At 38.1% G+C, this 19,907-nt stretch overlaps 1 protein-coding gene across 10 annotated transcripts in view; it reads right to left on the bottom strand.

Moving 5' to 3' along the window:
- PIAS2 (protein inhibitor of activated STAT 2) overlaps positions 1-15,299 on the bottom strand; it is a 189,476-nt gene extending 174,177 nt beyond the window's left edge. For all 10 annotated transcript variants that reach the window (XM_077135545.1, XM_077135542.1, XM_077135540.1 and 7 more), the window contains exon 1: positions 15,128-15,299. In XM_077135545.1, coding sequence (XP_076991660.1) covers positions 15,128-15,151 — 24 coding nt within the window. In that variant the 5' untranslated portion in view covers positions 15,152-15,299. The remainder of the gene's footprint in view (positions 1-15,127) is intronic.
- Between the last annotated feature and the right edge of the window lie 4,608 nt (positions 15,300-19,907).

Here is a 19,907-nt window from a genome sequence, read left to right as displayed (position 1 = left end):
AAGAAACAGATGACCTCAACAAACCAATCACAAGTAAAGAAATTGAATTAGTCATTCAAAAGCTTCCTAAAAAGAAAAGTCCAGGACCAGACGGCCTCACCTGTGAATTCTACCAAACATTCCAGAAAGAATTAGTACCAACTCTCCTCAAACTCTTCAAAAAAATCCAAGCGGAGGGAAAACTACCTAATTCATTTTACGAAGCCAACATCACCCCCATACCAAAACCAGGCAAAGATATTACAAAAAAAGAAAACTACAGACCAATCTCTCTAATGAATATAGATGCAAAAATCCTCAATAAAATTCTAGCAAATCGTATCCAACAACACATTAAAAGAATTAGACATCATGATCAAGTAGGATTCTCCCAGGTATGCAAGGATGGTTCAACATAAGAAAATCAATTAATGTAATACACCATATCAACAAATCAAAGCAGAAAAATCACATGATCATCTCAATTGATGCAGAGAAGGCATTCGACAAGATTCAACATCCTTTCCTGTTGAAAACACTTCAAAAGATAGGAATACAAGGGAACTTCCTTAAAATGATAGAGGGAATATATGAAAAACCCACAGCTAATATCATCCTCAATGGGGAAAAATTGAAAACTTTCCCCCTAAGATCAGGAACAAGACAAGGATGTCCACTATCACCACTATTATTCAACATTGTGTGGGAGGTTCTAGCCAGAGCAATTAGACAAGAAAAAGAAATACAAGGCATCAAAATTGGAAAGGAAGAAGTAAAACTAGCACTGTTTGCAGACGATATGATACTATACATCGAAAACCCGGAAAAATCCACAACAAAACTACTAGAGCTAATAAATGAGTACAGCAAAGTAGCAGGTTACAAGATCAACATTCAAAAATCTGTAGCATTTCTATACACTAGTAATGAACAAGCTGAGGGGGAAATCAAGAAACGAATCCCATTTACAACTGCAACTAAAAGAATAAAATACCTAGGAATAAATTTAACTAAAGAGACAAAAAACCTATAGAAAGAAAACTACAAAAAACTGCTAAAAGAAATCACAGTAGACCTAAATAGATGGAAGGGCATACCGTGTTCATGGATTGGAAGACTAAATATAGTTAAGATGTCAATCCTACCTAAACTGATTTACAGATTCAATGCAATACCAATCAAAATCCCAACAACTTATTTTTCAGAAATAGAAAAACCAATAAGCAAATTTATCTGGAAGGGCAGGGTGCCCCGAATTGCTAAAAACATCTTGAGGAAAAAAACGAAGCTGGAGGTCTCGCGCTGCCGGACTTTAAGGCATATTATGAAGCCACAGTAGTCAAAACAGCATGGTATTGGCATAAAGATAGATATATCGACTAATGGAATCGAATAGAGTGCTCAGATATAGACCCTCTCATCTACGGACATTTGATCTTTGATAAGGCAGTCAAACCAACTCACCTGGGACAGAACAGTCTCTTCAATAAATGGTGCCTAGAGAACTGGATATCCATATGTAAAAGAATGAAAGAAGACCCATATCTCACACCCTATACAAAAGTTAATTCAAAATGGATCAAAGATTTAAACATTAGGTCTAAGACCATAAAACAGTTAGAGGGAAATGTAGGGAGATATCTTATGAAACTTACAATTGGAGGTGGTTTTATGGACCTTAAACCTAAAGCAAGAGCACTGAGGAAGGAAATAAATAAATGGGAGCTCTTCAAAATTAAACACTTTTGTGCATCAAAGAACTTCATCAAGAAAGTAGAAAGACAGCCTACACAATGGGAGATAATATTTGGAAATGACATATCAGATATAGGTCTAGTATCCAGAATTTATAAAGAGATTGTTCAACTCAACAACAAAAAGACAGCCAACCCAATTACAAAATGGGAAAAAGACTTGAACAGACACCTAACAGAAGAAGAAATACAAATGGCCAAAAGGCACATGAAGAGATGCTCAATGTCCCTGGCCATTAGAGAAATGCAAATCAAAACCACAATGAGATATCATCTCACACCCACCAGAATGGCCATTATCACCATTATCAACAAAACAGAAAATGACAAGTGCTGGAGAGGATGCGGAGAAAGAGGCACACTTATCCACTGTTGGTGGGAATGTGAGATGGTACAACCACTGTGGAAGGCAGTTTGGCGGTTCCTCAAAAAGCTGAATATAGAATTGCCATACGACCCAGCAATACCATTGCTGGGTATCTACTCAAAGGAATTAAGGGCAAAGACACAAACGGACATTTGCACACCAATGTTTATAGCAGCGTTATTTACAATTGCAAAGAGATGGAAATAGCCAAAATGTCCATCAACAGAAGAGTGGCTAAACAAACTGTGGTATATACATACGATGGAATATTTTGCAGCTTTAAGACTTGATAAACTTATGAAGCATGTAATAACATGGATGGACCTAGAGAACATTATGCTGAGTGAGTCCAGCCAAAAATTAAAGGACAAATACTGTATGGTCCCACTCATGTGAGCGGACATTCGAGAATAAACTTGGAATATGTCATTGGTAACAGAGTCCAGCAGGAGGTAGAAACAGGGTAAGATAATGGGTAATTGGAGCTGAAGAGATACAGACTGTACAACAGGAACAGATACAAAAACTCAAAAACGGACAGCAGAATAATACCTAATTGTAAAGTAATCATGTTAAAACAATGAATGAAGCTGCATCTGAGCTATAGGATTTTGTTTGTTTGTTTGTTTTGTTTGTTTGCTTGTTTTTTTTTTTTTACTATTATTATTACTTTTATTTCTTTTCTCTATATTAACATTCTATATCTTTTTCTGGTGTGTCGCTAGTTCTTCTAAACCGATGCAAATGTACCAAGAAATGATGATCATGCATCTATGTGATGATGTTAAGAATTACTGATTGCATATGTAGAATGGTATGATTTCTAAATGTTGGGTTAATTTCTTTTTTTTTTCCGTTAGTTAATAAAAAAAAAAAAATCTAAAGAAAAGCACAGGAATGAAGAATCCAAAATTCAGCACAGTGACTACCGCATTGATGAAGGCGGGAACTGAACTGTGTACCCCAATAAACACAAGCTCTTAACCTTAATCCACATGCCTGTGAATGTGAACAAATAGTAAACAGGACCTTTTAAAGATGTTATTTTTATTAAATGGGGCCCCAACTAAAACAAGATGGGTCTTAGTCCAGATTACTGGAGGCCTTATAAAGAGAACCTGGAAGTCAAGAAGCTAGAAAGGAAGGGGCATTACCATGCAATGGGAAGCAAAAATACAAGCCAAGGAACCCTAAGGATTGCCACAGCCAGTGTGGTAATGCTATCGACCCAGGAAGAAAGCAAGCCTTGCCAATATCTTGATTGGAACTTTTAGCCTCAAAATTATAAACAAATAAGTTCTTGGTGTTTAAGTCATAGAGGCCTGGCAAACTAAGACAGCACCTACTGAATCTAGGGTAATTAACTATTTCTTAAGTTTTTAATGGTAGATAGATTTTTTTTACTTACATCTATCTTATTTTTTACTTACACCTACGTTTACTACCTCTTACCTCTTACAAGTAATCCTGTATTTGCTTACGTACATCTTACCTGTTATAAACAGTCTTTTGCATCAATTTTTTTTGAAAGATAAGCATCAGTATGAAATACTTAGATACAAAAACCACTATTGTTCACTATCACCAATTCAGGGAGTTGTCTCAAAGAGAACATTTTAAAGAGAGAAATTCAAGGTATTTCTCCCCCAAATCAAGAATGCTCATTATTAAAAAAGAGAGAAAGAGGATAAAGCTCTTATAAAAATTAAAAGCACAATCCTTTAGAAGAGTTCAAATACAAAGTCAATAAAATCTTCCAGAAGGTAATCAAATAGAATGCCAATTCAGGAAATCCAACACTCAAGAGTCTCAGACAGAGAAAACAGAAAAAAGGAGGGAAAAAAATATCAGAGAAATTCCCCAGACCTGGAGAGTCAGCAGCGCCACATACGGCAACTGTTAAAGAAACTGAAAAAGAGATCAGGCTTCAGTTAGAGACAAGAATGAAGCTGATGGGGTCGGGACTAAGGTAAATCAGAATGGGGGGTAAGGAGGACACTGACTGAATTTTAGAACAGACTACTCTATGAGACCAGAGGAAAAGAGGTTTATTTCGTCTAAAACCTAAATTTTCTGCAGCACATAATCTAACTCAACCTGTCTAGATAGATCATTTAAACAACCCAAACACAGCAAGTCCAAAATGGAAAGAGGGCTTGTAATTCTATACAGCTTAATGTAATGCCCAGACCCATCCCAGAGTATGTGGAGCAAATATTGAAAAAATATTGACAAAGTCCCTTGCAGGATGGGAGAAAAAATATGGAACTACTAAACTTTACCACTGGGAAAACTTCTAATACTGTGCCAAACATTAGGGACACCAAATCAATAACAGTTCAAGCCCTTGATCTTGAGGCTTGCTTTTGTGAAGCTTATTCACGTAGCAGAGAAGCTAAGCCTACCTATAGTTACGCCTAAAAGTTGCTTCCAGAGGACCTCTTGTATTACTTAGACGAGGCCTCTCTCTTTCTAAGCCCAATTCTGCAAGTAAAATCATTACTGTCCCCGCTAAATGGGACATGACATCCAGGGGTGAAAGTCTCCCTGGCAATGTGTGATCAAGAGTGCCTTCTTGACCAAAAGAGAGAAAAGAATTGTAACAAATAAGGTATCAGTGGCTGAGAATTCAAATAGAGTCCAGAGGCTACTCTGGAGGCTATTCTTATGCAAGCATCAGCTAGATATTGCTATTTATCATGGTTTGCCAAACACCAACCAAAACCATTCCTGCCAACTCTAAAGAACACCTAGGACTTTATCTGAGTGTCTACAAAGGTTCCATGCACCACAGCTACTTTCCAGAAACCTACAACCTCCAGTTGGGATCCTGGGCCAGATAAGTCCTGAAACCCAGAGGAGCCAGCCTCTCCAGAACATCAACCAGTTCCATCCCCCTATCCCACACTTGTCGACAGCCTTTCCAACATGAGAAAGTTAAAATAGGCATGGCCCAAATACCCTAGAGACAGGGAGAACGATCAAAGGAGAAAGTGGAGTTATAACAGAGAAGATAGGATTTAACAAGTAAGTCTGATGGCTGAATCATTATATTGATATTTCTTTTAGTCTACAGCGTCTTACAGTAGCTAGAAGGAAAAATCTAAAACTGTGGAATTGTAACCCCTACCAAACTCTGAAATCTGTTCTATAACCAACTGTTGCCGTGTGCTTTGAAATGTATTACTTTTTGGTATGTATGTTATTTTCACAATTAAGAAAAAAAAGTAAATTAAGTTGGTTGATAGGGGAAGTTTAGTAATTTGTCACCACAAGGAAAGCCAAAGGTTAAAGCATGGGACTGTGTAATACAGCAAATCTTGTGGTGGACAATGGCTGTGATTAACAGTACAAATATAAAGAATTTCTTCCATGAACTAGAACAAACATACGAAATTATTGTAAGGAGTTAATAATAGATATATAGGAAAAAACAAACCTATTGAAAAATATGGACTACAGATAGGAACAGTATCTTAATATCCTTTCATCAACAGTGGCAAATGTACCACACCAAGGCTAGGAGTCAGTGGGGGTGGGGGAGTGGGGACAGGTCTTTTTTTGTAGTAGTAGTGAAAATGTTCTAAAATTGATTGTGGTGATGAATGTAAAACTATGCAATGAGACTGTGAGCCAGTGATTGTATACTTTTGATGGATTGTATGGTGGGTGAATATAGCTCAATAAAATTGCATTTAAAAAAAAATTTCCCAGACCTGAAGAGTTTTAGAACTGAGGAAAGTACTTGCCAGAGGCATGAAAAAGGCCTACATCGAAACACATTTCACAACACCAAAAATAAAGAGATAAAGGTTTCCAAATCCATAAACAAAGTTACTACAAAAAGATAAGAAACAGATTTGCAATGGCCCTCACATTAGCAACACTGAGTGTTCTAAAACCCCAAAGCAAAGTTTGCAAAGTTTTCAAAGTTCAGAGGAGAAAAACTATTTCCAACTTATCATTCTATACCTAAATTTTCAGCAAGAACAAAGGAAAGCCATTTTCAAACATTTAAGAACATTGATTACCAGCAGGTCCTTCCTGAAACAACTACTCAAAGATTATATTCAAGTAAAATAAAAAAGGAATCTAAAGAAATGAGATCCAAAAAAAACAACAGATCTAACCCAGGAATGTAATGTAACATAATCCCAAAATCACAGCTGTATGGCAGATCTAGAAAGCAAAATGCCCAAATTAGAACAGGAAAGTGCAACACTCCAGAAAGTCTATCTTCAAGAAAAACTAAATGGTTAGAAGATGAAAATACAGTGGGATATTAAATCTTAAAATAATAAGTTCAATAAGTGCTTCTTATTTAAGCAGAACTTTATTAAATTTCTCCTTAAGGAGTAAAGGTTTATTAAGATAGAAGTAAAGGCCACATTTTACGTGATTCTACACTGATTAATACTTATATCAACAAACACAAAGTTTCTGGAATCTTACTGTGGGAAAAAAAAAACTTTAGAAGAGTTATAAAACACAAGATAAAAAATATTTCTCTAACCATTTTCCAGATTAGAGAAAAGGTGAAATAACTTTTCTAGGGTCAATCTAACATATTAACATAATGCTAATAAAAAGTACCTCCTGTGACATCATCAAAATCTGCTTTTACTCAGTTGTATGAATAACAAACTGGAGAGTTCTGAAATGTCTATACAGGTTTCTCTGTAACGTCACGAAAAATCTCATTCATAGAAACCTATATTTCAAACTATTTCCCAAAAAATTCTAGAAAAAGACCATGTTACTAGAGGGTACAGAATGCATATTAACATAAAATAGCTTGGACTATGGTCCCAACTGATTCCACATATTGCTTTTACCTCAATTCAACTGTAAAATTTCTTAAAATAAGGCACCTGACTAGCTGCAAAAACAACTCAATGGGATAAGAACAGTCTTTTCAACAAACAGTACCAGGACAAATGAATACTCACATGCCAAAGAAGGTGGACCTCACATTATATATAGAAATTAATTCAAAATGGGTCAAAGGCCTAAAGTTAAGAGTTAAAACTATGAAACTCTTCAAGACCTTGAAGAAAACAGGGACAAATCTTCATGACCTTGAAGTAGGAAATGGTTTCTTACACTTGACACCAAAAACACAAGTGACAAAAGAAAAAACTGGATAAATCAAAATTAAAATTTTTGTGCTTCAAAGGATACAATCAAGAAAGTGAAGACAATCTATAGATTGGAAGAAAATATTTGCAAACCATGTATCTGTTAAAGGAATTGTATCTAGAAAATACAGAGAACTTACAACTTAATAAGACAAACAACAATTTAAAAATGGGTAAAAGATTTGAAACATTTCTCCAAAGATAAACAAATGGCCAATAAGCACATGAAAAAATGCTCACCATTAGTCATCAGGAAAATGCAAATCAAAACCATAATGAAATATCACTTTGCACCTATTAGGATGGCTATAAACAACAAGATGGAAAATAAGTATTAGTGAGAATGTGGAGAAATCAGAAAATTTACACACTGCTTGTGGGAATGTAAAATGGTGAAGCAGCTTTGAAAATGGTCTGGCAATTCCTCAAAAAGTTAAACACAGAATTACCACACGACCCAGCAATTCCACTCCCAGGTATCTACCCAAGAGAACTGAAGCACATTCAGATAAAAATTTGTACACTTGTACAAAAATATTCATACTAGTGAAAAAAGGGAAATTCAAATGTCCACCAACTGATGAGTGGATAAATAAACGATGGTATATCCATACAGTGAACTATTATTCATATGTACAAAGGAATGATGTTGTAATATATACTACAACACGAATGAATGCTGAAACTGTTATGTCATGTGAAGGAAGAGAAACACAAAAGGCCACATGTCTGATTTCATTTTTATGAAACGTCCAGAATAGGCAATCCACAGACACAGAAAGTAGATTAGCAGATGCTGGGGGCTGGCAGTTCTTTCTGGAGTGATGTAAATGTTCTAGAATAAAACAGTAGTGACGGCTGCAAAATTTTGTAAATATATTAAAAACTACTGAGTTGTACCCTTTAAAAGACTAAATTTAATGGTAAGTGAATTATATCTCAATTTTTTAATAAAAAGTAAACAGACTAGCTAAGATTCAATCTAGGAAAACATAGACAAGAATGCTGAGAAAGGAGAAACATCTGTGGAATGTTATATTAGAAAAATGTCAGCTTTATTAGAAAAGATATTCATGTCTACCAGAAGGAGGATGCAGACCTAAGGAGCAAACAAATGCAAAAGGACCTACTAAGGCAAAGGATAGGCTAAGCCTACCTAAAATTAGGCCTAAGAGTCACCCCCAAGAGAACCTCCTTTGTGCTCAGATGTGGCCTCTCTCTCTCAGCCAACACAACAAGCAAACTCGCTGCCCTTCCCTCTCTACATGGGACATGACTCCCAGGAGTATGGACACTCCCTGGCAATGTGGGACAGAAATCCTAGAATGAGCTGGGACTCAGCATCAAGGGATTGAGAAAACCTTCTGGAACAAAAGGGGGACGAGCATATTGAGACAAAATAACGTATCAATGGCTGAGAGATTCCAAACAGAGTCAAGAGGTTATCCTTACACATTAAATAGATATCACCTTTTTAGTTAAGGTGTAATGGAGAGGCTGGAGGTAACTGCTTGAAAATATAGAGCTGTGTTCCAGTAGTCATGTTTCTTGAAGATGATTGTATAATGATACAGCTTTCGCAATGTGATTGTGTGATTGTGAAAACCTTGTGTTTGATGCTCCTTTTATCTACCTTATTGACAAACGAGTAATACATATGGCTTAAAAATAAATAAATAATAGGGGAAACAAATGCCAAAATAAATTTAGTAGACTGAAATGTTAGTGATCAATGAAAGGGAGGGGTAAGGGGTATGGTATATATGAATTTTTTTGTTTTCTTTTTATTTTTCTGAATTGATGCAAATATTCTAAGAAATGATCATGATGATAAATACAACTTTGTGATGATATTGCGAATTACTGATTATATATGTAGCACGGGATGATCATATGGTAAGAATGTTAGCGTTTGTATGTTGGTATGCTTAATAAATAAAATAAATATTTTTTAAAAAGTACGTACTATGGCTAATGTCTTGGTTTACTATAAAAAATAATCTATTTCGGTTTAAATTAAATTAAATATTTAATTTTGAATGTACTTTTCTAGACACTATCTCAGGTGAAATCCTCTTGGAAATTTTACATATCCCCTAATAATAAATTTTAATCATATGATGGATTCTTTTACATCTATACCATCTATTAGTCTATTTCCCTGCCCAATGGGGTGGGAAGGACCCTAGTTTATCTATTAGTCTATTTCTAAATTCTCCATTATTTTCCCATTCTCCCTCTGCATCCAAACAGCATCTGAACCTATCCAGATGGCAACTCCTGCTCCATGTAAGGAACCAAACGTTAAAGACTTCTAGGTAGGAAACCCTCTGTGAGAGAATTATTTGAGCCTCTTAGTATTAAAAACCCAAGTCTGTGATCTTAAATTATGGTAAAGTGGGACACGACTCCCAGGGGTGTGGACCTTGCTGGCAACATGGGACAGAAACCCCAGAATGAGGTGAGATTCAGCATCAAGGGATTGAGAAAAACTCTAGAATGAGCTGAGACCCAGCATCAAGGAATTCCCCGTGAGAAGGGGGAAGAGTGAAATGAGACAAAGTGCCAATGGCTGAGAGATTCCAAACAGAGGTTATCCTGGAGGTTATTCTTATGCATTAAGTAGATACCACCTTGTTAGTCAAGATGTAATGGAGAGGCTGCAGGAAGTGCCTGAAAATGTATAGCTGTGTTCCAGTAGCCATGTTTCTTAATGATGATTGTATAATGATAAAGCTTTCACAATGTGACTGTGTGATTGTGAAAACCTTGTGTCTGATGCTCCTTTTATCTACCCTGTCAACAGACAAGTAGAACATATGGAATAAAAATAAATAATAGGGGGAACAAATGTTAAAATAAAGTTAGTTTGAAATGCTAGTAATCAATGAAAGGGAGGGGTAAGGGGTATGGCATGTAAAATTTTTTTTTTCTGTTTTCGTTTTATTTTTCTGTTGTCTTTTTATTTCTTTTTCTGAATTGATGCAAATGTTCTAAGAAATGATCATCATGATGAATATACTACTATGTGATGATATTGTGAATTACTGATTTAATTATATATGTAGAATGGAATGAGCATATATTAAGAATGTTTGTGCTTCTCGTAATTTTTTTTTAATTAATAAAAAAATTTTTTTTAATTATGGTAAAACATGAGACTTGTTCATTTTGGTAAACTTTCTGGCTTACCCATATCCACATGTATTTTTTTAAAGTTATAATCCTACAACTTTTCTAATAAAAATTTTTAGGTTAAAAAAAAAGTTGTGATCATTGGCTCTGTCGTCTCTTTTTCTAGCCCAAATACATACGCAGATTCTTGCACACACATTTAGTCTCACTTTCTGAAATACACAAACAGGATAAACTCAAACCACAAAAAAGGAAGAGGATGAGGAATATGAGATAATTCAAAGAAAAAATTAGAGTGACACTACAGCAGTAGTGTCCCCATTCCACCCCACCCAAACTAAGTGGAGAGACATGCAGAGAGTGCATTAATCAGGTTAAAATAAAGCAGGGAACTTTTTAAGGATAAAGAATTAAAAAGCTATTCTGGTTGAAGAGGTAAGGCACTCTAAAATTTCAACTGTTCTGCCTCTCCTCCATTCCTGTGTTTGGCTCCTCTAGAAGCTATCTTGGGGGCAGGGAGGGGAGGTGGCAGAGACAAAGAGGTACAGGCCAGACTTTCAGTTTGTCCCAGGTCCATAGTTAATTCACAAACTACTTAACTACCCCTTCATCTCCTACCAAAATAGATGCTATAAATAAGCAACTGATAAACTGAAAAATTTCTTCTTTGGCACCTCGGCTTCTAATTAATGACATGTTATAGTTATCTTTGTACAATCCACAATTTCCCTAATGAGAGAACTTCCTTCTTCCTTTCTCTGAACCCATCAGGATCATTTCCTGAGTAAGGTTTGTACTGTGCCTGGCTAATCTCCTAACTACAGATGATTAACATTAGATTGGCTCAGCCAATCAGATCTCTTTCCAGAAGAACTAGAAGACAAGTGGGTTAGTATTCTGCTGGTCACAGGAACTTAAAGGTGGCAAGTGTAAGGAGTTGTAGGGCTGTTGTATTCTGCTATTATCAGACAAAATCTCTAGTACTGGCTTGCATAATCTCAAAAACCATGAAACAGCCAAGCAACCTAAGATTCTACAGAAGTTGGCTCATCATATACTCTTCCAAGCCTTTTTAAAAAACAAAGACATGGGGATGCAAGTGTAGTTCAGTGGTAGAATTCTTGCCTGCCATCCAAGAGACCTGGGTTCAATTTCTAGCACATGTTCTTCCCCTCCACCGATACCCTCCCCCCCAAAAAAGAAATGGTGCTGCAATAAAGGGCTGCTCACATGCAAAAAGAATGAAATGTGACCCCTACCAACGGGGAAAAAAAAAAGCAAAGGCACATTTCAGTGGCTGAGAGATTCCAAATCGAGTCAAGGTTATACTGGAGGTTACTCTTATGCATTATATAGTTATCCCTTTTTAGTTTTTAGTATTAGAATAGCTAGAAGGAAATATTTAAAACTATTAACTGTATTCCAGTAGACTTGATTCTTAAAGACGACTGTACAACTATATAGCTTTTACAGTGAGAACGTGTGATCATGAAAACCTTGTGACTGATGCTTCCTTTATCCAGGTTATGGACAGATGAGTAAAATAATAAGGACAAAAAAATAAATAATGGGGGGGATAAGGGGTAAAAAAAAAATTGGGTAGATCGTAATACTAGTGGTCAATAAGAGGAAGCAGTAAGAGGTATGGGATGCATAGGGTTTCTCTTTCTCTTTTTATTTTTTTTTCTGGAGCAATGCAAATGTACTAAAAATGATCATGGTGATGAATGCACAACTATGTGACGATACTGTGAGCCACACGTTGTATACTTTGGATGGACTGTATTATACATGAGGATATCTCGATGAAAATATTGGGGGAAAAAAAAAAAGCAAAGGTACAGGAGTCACAAAGCCACTGAAGATGACCTCAACCATCCCCAAAATTCCCAACCTCCAGTAGAGGACACGGCAATAAAACCAGATGCAAACTGTTTTGGTTATACAGACCCCTAGGGAGTGGCCCTGAAGGATAATGGACAAGCATAAGGGAAATCCTCTCAGCTGCAAAACTAGCTGCCAAATATGTGGCAGCCAGAAGGACTAATCATTTCCTCACTGCCAAGAAGTTAGCCAATAAACTAATGCCCATGATTTTTGCTGGTCTATAATTAACTTGACTATCACTGACTATCATAATATATTCTGGACCAGGGGTCATCCAGTTCTGTATGTTTCTTCTGTTCTAATTAGTTTTTCCATCAATTGCCCTGTTTTTCCTCCACTATTATATATCATAAAAGAAGAATAGTGCTTAGTTATCATTTAATTTAGTCCACAGATTGTAGGATGACTAGGAACTCTTATTTAACATGAAGGAAAATGAACAAAGCAGTATAGCTAAGATTCTGAAGAGCACAAACTCTACAGCTAAACCTCTAAGGTTCAAAGTTCCAGCTTGAGCTATTTGACCTTGGTTAGGTTATTTAATCTCTCCCATGGCTCAACATCCTCATAGAATTGTGAGAATTGAATTGAGTATGTATATGTGAAGTGCCTAGGCCACAGCCTGGCACATAATAAGCATTATATGACAGTATGTATCTGCCATTTTCATACATCACCAGCACTACTGGCTTAAGAAAACATCTTGGGATATCACTCTACCACTGTGAAAAAGATGACTATTCACAACTGGGGTAAGGGAGGGGGTACAATTCATCTTTACGTTTTTTGTTTTGTTTTGTTTTGTTTTGTTTTCGCATGGGCAGGCACCAGGAGTCAAACCAGGGTCTCCGGTATGGCAGGTGAGAATTCTGCCATGGAGCCACTGTCACGTCGCACCGCCCCAATTCATCTTTGAATGGAGGGGAAAACCGATCTACACTGAGCAGCAAATACTAGGATGGTGAGCCCAGACCTTCTACTCTGAAAACTCTCACCAGTTAGTCTCCATTGGTCTGAAGTAAACTGTGTGGGAGGGGGCCTTTTATACAGGGAGAAGTAAAGACAGCTGATTTACAAGAAGAGAAGAATGAAACTGACCCACAAAACAAAATGGGAGAGAAGAGAGAGAAAAAGGTTCTTTGGTTTCCAACCACCTTTCAGTTTCTGGTTGAACTCCAACCTAAACAGTGACCACACATTCTGCCCTGTGCTAGTAAATAAATTCTCCACATTTTGTTAAACTTTGACAGACGATATTTATAAAAATCTAATACAAGTTCTGGAAAACTTTCATCAACACAAAACTTTGAAGAGGAAAAACTGTATACATCTGCCAATATGCAAAAATTAAGACAGTCTTGCAAGTAAAAATAAATTTAACTTCAAAGTTCAGTCTTTGAAACCCATCCAAAACCTAAAACATGAATTTACAGAGGAAGCTCAAGCCTGGTTGTTTCAAACACTCCACAGGTGTCAAAAGCACCACAGCTGGGATTCTGAGACACTAAAACCCTTAGATTATCAATATGAACACCTTTGCCTATGATCATGGTCCTCCATAAGCTAGGGCACAAAATGCATAAATATACTTTTTCTCCATACTGGGAACTAAGTGATTTGAAACAGCAGAAGGATAAAATGGCAGGCATTATATAAACTATAAGAATCTTCCTTTAGATCAGAACCATGAGCATGTTTCTTTTGCTTGTGTCCATTACTATACTATACTAGCCAGGTAACAAATGACCCAACGCTCCTTCCTCCACAGTATACCTCGACCAAAAATAATAACAAACACACAAAACTGAATCTTTTACTTCGTTCCCCTTTCTTCTTACTCCAAAAAAGTAACCTAATATCCTAAAGGCTATGTTACACAAATTGTCTGCAGTTAACTTAATTTCAAGTTGACATTCATCTCTACTTTGAAAGACAATTTTTTAAATATGGTTTCCATTAAATTTCCCATTTATGTCGCCAGTTCCAGTGCTCATAAAAAAATAAATCCGGCTCGTTTATCACACTTAGTTTGATTCAGTTAAGGACACCGAATATTTCGTTCTGGGGAAAAAATACTTATTTTTCCGTCCTAACCCCATCGCACCCCAATTCAAACCTCAACTACATAAAGATATCAACAATAAAGTACATTACTTTGTGATAAAGCCAGGAGGAAAATAAATTGCTTCCTCAAGAGCAAAGTGAGTTCAGTTCACTGACAAACCTCACAACACAGACTTTCGAATTTCTTCCAGCGCCACTAGCCATATATCAAGGTTTAAGGCCGACTGTTGACGGTAGAGTAACCAAAAGACCACGCTTCTCTCACATGCTGAGGAAATACTGGAAAGGGGTAGGAGCCTTTTCTTGGGACAGACCTGACTGAACGGTAGCATTAACCATGAAAGAAGAGAATAATTCCTAAGAACAACTTCACCTTTCAGAAAACAGTCTTCCACCAAGTGAGGAGCACGTAGACTTACTCGCCACAGACACGTCCACCCCTTGAGAAGATGGAAAATGAAATAATGCTTCCCACCTCGGCCCTTAAATTAAATGGGGAGGTCAGATTCCCACGTGCCACTCCCGGAGGGGTGCCCAGGCCCCAGTGCCAGGTGTGCGGAGCCGCTGGTAGGACGCGCGGACCGGCTAGCCCTCGGCCCCAGGCCCACCGCCCCCGTACGGCCCGGCGTCCCCCACGGACTCGCTCACCTCCCCCGCCCACTCGGCACTGCTCGGACGCCGGCTGGGATTCGGGGCTAGGGACTCCGCCAACCGGTGCCCGCGAAATAAGAAGGCGGCGGCCGGCGACGTTGCAGCCTCCCCTCCCCCGCGGCCTCCGCTCTCTACTCCGCGGCCCCGCTTACCCTCAACTCCTCGAAATCCGCCATTTTATACCATCCGCGGGCGCCGCCGCTGTTACCGCCACAGCCCCCGCTGCCGCTAACGACGCCGCCGCCACCACGGCCGCCGCCGCTGCCTCAAGCACCATCCTGCACTGGGCGCCGCTAAAGACGCCGCGGCCGCTACAGCCGCCGCCGCCGCCGCCGCCGGTCCCGTCACGTGACCGGCGCAGGAGCTCCGCCCCCAGCGCCCGCGGCCCCGCCCCTCCCGGTAGCCTCTGCCCACCCAGACTGGCCACCTTCCGCCCGCGTCTTCCTCCCGCGCTGCGGCGCGCTCCGTTGGCCTTGGGCTGGCTCCCGCCCTCTCCCGCACCCTTTCCGTTTTCCTCACCCCTTCCCATTCTTTCGTCTTGTCCTCCTCAGCCCCTCGTTGTTCTTTCCTTCCCCTTCGCGGAGGCCGGTGCCGACTTCCTGAAGCGCGGTCGCCGACTGCAGCGTTACCCGCGGGGTTAAGAGTCTGGCCTGAGGAAGTGCCGGAGAGGTGGAAAGGACTCGTGACAGGAGTATTTCGGATAAATTCCTACGGTGCCCTTCCACACGGGACTGTGGATAGAAGACACAGCTACAAATAAAACCATCCCCCAGAGTAGTAGTGGCGGTACAATCTAAGGATGGGTGTTGAGTAAGCTATTGTTATGATCTAATGGTGCAGAATTGGTGCGACCGCTTTAAATTGCCAATATTTTCAGAGTTCTTACTTGGCTGATTCTTTATGACTCTGAAGGGCAATGAATGTCACGGACTGCGAAGTTGAGAAGAGCGGGGGCAGTGAAATAAGAGTGCACTCAGAAGAGCCCTGATAGAAAGCTGAGGGGTCAGGGAAATCAGATAGCTAGGAAAGAATTAAATGCCTGGGCAGCGTAGTTGGGAGGAAGCTAGATGGCACTCCTAAAATGCTGATCGAGGATGAGAAACTAAGAAGATGCTGAGTCAAGCTGGTCAGAAGAGTCTCAGGACCGAGTCCAGGATTCAGATTTCCTTGAAGAGGTTGGTGGAACCCACCCAGGAAAAGACTTTAAAACTCTTAATCTAATGTATAAGGCCCTGTTTAATCTGGGGGCTCCTACCCACTGCCTCTTCTCACTCCCTTCTCTCCAACGTTGCATCTCTTTCACTTTTCTCCATAAGACTTTATTCCCCATGTTTTCATATCTCTGAATGCTGATCCCTGGGCCAAGAATAATTTCCCATTCTCTCTCTCCTAGCCTCTTTACCTCCTCTTCATCCTTCATATCTAAGTTTAAATGTCCCTTCCTCAGAAAGACCTTCCCCAAAACCCATCCCCCTTTTTAATTCAAATCTCTCTTAACGATCTCTCATATTACCCTGAACTTTTACTTCATAACATTTCTCCCTAATAATTATGTAGGTGTTTGTGAAATTATTATATTATAATAAAAAATTATTGTTTAAAACTTTTATCTTAAAAAGTTTTTTTTTAACCCACTGAACTAATGCCTAATGACTAAAAAATTGGCTCGTATTGTTTAACAAATAAAGGAATAAATAGTGTCTAGAATAAGTTCTAATTCTGGCTCTCTACCATTAACTTTGGGATCATAACTTGGCTTATTCTTGCTCTTAGTTTATTCTCCTTAGACTCTTTCATATTGTATAACAGATACTAAGTTAAAATTACTGTGGACTAGGAGCTTTGAGGAATAGAAAGATGAATAAAATGTATTATAGCTCTCCTGCCACCAAAGAACTTTCAACCCATGAGAGAGACTAGCACAAACATGAACAACTCTTAACAGAAGCAAGGCTGCCCTGAGACTTATTTGTAGTGTACGACATTGTAGTTTCTTCCCCAGCATCCATTCTGTTCTTCTCCCAATATGTAGCTGCTACTGCTAAGTGGATAAGTTTGGCGGAAACTTGGATCTTCTAAAAACATCCCCCCACACCAATTTCTCCCATTCCACAGGCTCTTCTTACAATGTGATTTTGACACACCTCCCATTAAGAGTTGAAGTTTTTGCTTCTTATGAATTAGAGTAAGCTTGCAGACTAAGATGGAAACAATTCTGTCATCTAAGGCTCAGTCATAAAAGACAATACTGCTTCCCCCTTATTCACTTGGGACATTCACTTTTGGAACTCAGCCACTATCCTGTGAGGAAATCTCAACAGTTATATGGAAATGCCAAAGGGTCCAGCACCAACTGTCAGGCAAAGAACCTTCAGAAGATTTCAGTTCGCTGTCAAATCACTTCCAGTCTTTGAATCTTCCCAGATGCGGTCTTAGTCAACATGGAGCAGAAGAAAGTTATCCCAACTGTACCCTGTCTTATTTCTTGACCCATGGAATCCATGATCATAATAAAATAGTTGTTTTACACCATAAGTTTTGGGTAGATTTTTACAGAGCCATAGTTAACTGGAATGATAACCTCTCAAGGAAAGCTAGCTTCAGGGAATATCTGGATGACATGTGTTTTCAATGTTGAAAATCTCTGATAGAGAAACCAGTAACAAAATCAGCATATTGCAGTGGTTAAGCAGAGAGCTTCTGAAGCCAGATTGCGTTTAAAACTTAGTTTGTCACTTTACTGGATAGTTGACCTTGGGCTAATAAATTGCCTGACTTGTACTTTACTTGCATGTAAAATGGAGAATTCATTAATGTGTCAAGTGAAATAAACCAGACACAAAAGGACAAATATAGTATAATCTCACATGTATGAACTAGCTAGAATACGCAAAATCATATAGAAAGTAGGTTATGAGCTTCCAGGGTTGGAGTGAGGGTGGTGGATGGAGATACATGCTTAATGGGCACAGAGTTTCTGTTTGGGGTGATGGAAAACTTTTAGTAATACATGGTGGTAATGGTAATGCAACACTGTGAATGTAATAACACCACTGAATTGTATGCTTGAAACAGTTAAGATGGGAAATTTTGTTTTATACCTGTTAACCACAATAAAAAATTTCTTAAAAGATACATTAGCACCTTTCTCATATGGTTATTATAAAGACTAAATAAATGAGTTAATTTATGTAAAGTATATAGAACAGTCTTTCTCAGTATAGGCCAATGCCCTGTACTCATACAGCAACTTTTCTTCCCATTATTTTACAAGTTCATTTAAAAAATTGTTTTTGGAGGCCCCACCTCAATCAAGATGGCAGAGTGAGACACTTCGTGGCTCTGTACCCCGACAGCTTTGAGCAACTGGCAAGAACTGACAGAAACATCTTTCTCAAAGCTCCAGAAACATTTAAAGGACTGCATGAACAGGGCAAGTGCTGGATCAAGAAAAAGTGTAGTTAAAAGGGGTGTCCTAGCTGGTTCCAGCCCAATCCCATGACCAGTTTACTGCAGAGCCACCGGTGTTCCCAGTGTGAATCCCTGGTCCACATTCCAGAGGGAGAATAGTAACCTTCATGCACATATTGGGAACCTGTATGTCTGACCCAATCTGTCTGGTGGTGGCCAGAGGCACTTGCTGTCCCAGAACTTGTCCTGTGTGCAGAAGGCAGCTCACCAAGCTCTCCTACAGAAAACACTGTGGGAGAGGGAATCAAGCAGAACATAGAATATGTTATATCAACATTAAATTTCTTGAACTTGACAACTGCACTCAAGGTGATTATAAAATGAATATCCTTGTTCTTAGGAACTGTACATGGCAGCATTATGGGTTCAAGGAGCATGATGTATACATCTACATTCAAGTAGGTATTCAGAAAATGGATTGATAGATAGGTGGATAGATACATAGAAGGGTTGATAGAATAAAGGATAGATAGCTAGAATGGAATAGCAAATTGGCAAATGTTAAAATTGGTAGATCTGGGTATCTGGGGAGATAGGGATATGTTAGAGTTCTCTGTATGTGATTGGTATTATTTTTGTAATTGTCCTGTAAGTATAAAAGTATTTCAAATTTTAAAGTTTTATAAAAATTTTTATACAGATTTTTATATTTTCATTGCTATTATTGGTTTTCCTTAATAATATTGCTATTATTATTATGATATATGATTATCATATATATAATATATTATTATTATTATTCCTTAATATTGCTATTATTAAGGAAAAGAATTGTCAGTTGGTGTGTAATACCTTTTGTTATATTATGAATTTTTTGAATGCATAACAAATACAGATGCCTTCTTTCACTGATGATGAGTTTATAACTATTGGGAAATGATGTATTTGGCTTTTCTCAACTGTATATTTATTTCAAATCTATTAACTATCAATTAACTATTTAGCTTCATATAATGTTAGATAGGAAAAAGAACTTTAGTTGCACATCATGTGGCTTTTATTTTACAAATGAGAAAATTAAGGCTCCAGTAGGATAACCGTGTAGCCCATGGTCATACAGCTACTTAGGGGCACAGTTAGGACACTGATTCCCAATCCAGTGCTCAGCCTTACATCACATTTATGTTGCATTTATATCACTTCCTTTCTATTTTTTTAAATTTTTAAATTTTTTTTAAATGTTACATACAAACACAAACATTCTTACCATATCATTCCATTCTTGGTATACAATCAATAACTCACAATATCATCATATAGTTATATATTCATTACTACAATCACCTCTCAGAACATTTGCATCAATCCAGAAAAAGAAACAAAAAGAAAAAAATTTGTACATACCATACTCCCTCTCCCTCCCCCTCACCGATCACCAGCATTTCAATCTACTAAATTTATTTTTACATTTGTTCCCTTTTATTTATTTATTTTTAATAAATATGTTTTACTCGTCTGTCA

Source organism: Tamandua tetradactyla, chromosome 18, assembly GCF_023851605.1.
Source record: "Tamandua tetradactyla isolate mTamTet1 chromosome 18, mTamTet1.pri, whole genome shotgun sequence".
NCBI lineage: Eukaryota > Metazoa > Chordata > Mammalia > Pilosa > Myrmecophagidae > Tamandua > Tamandua tetradactyla.
This window is presented reverse-complemented; position numbering and strand designations above follow the sequence as displayed.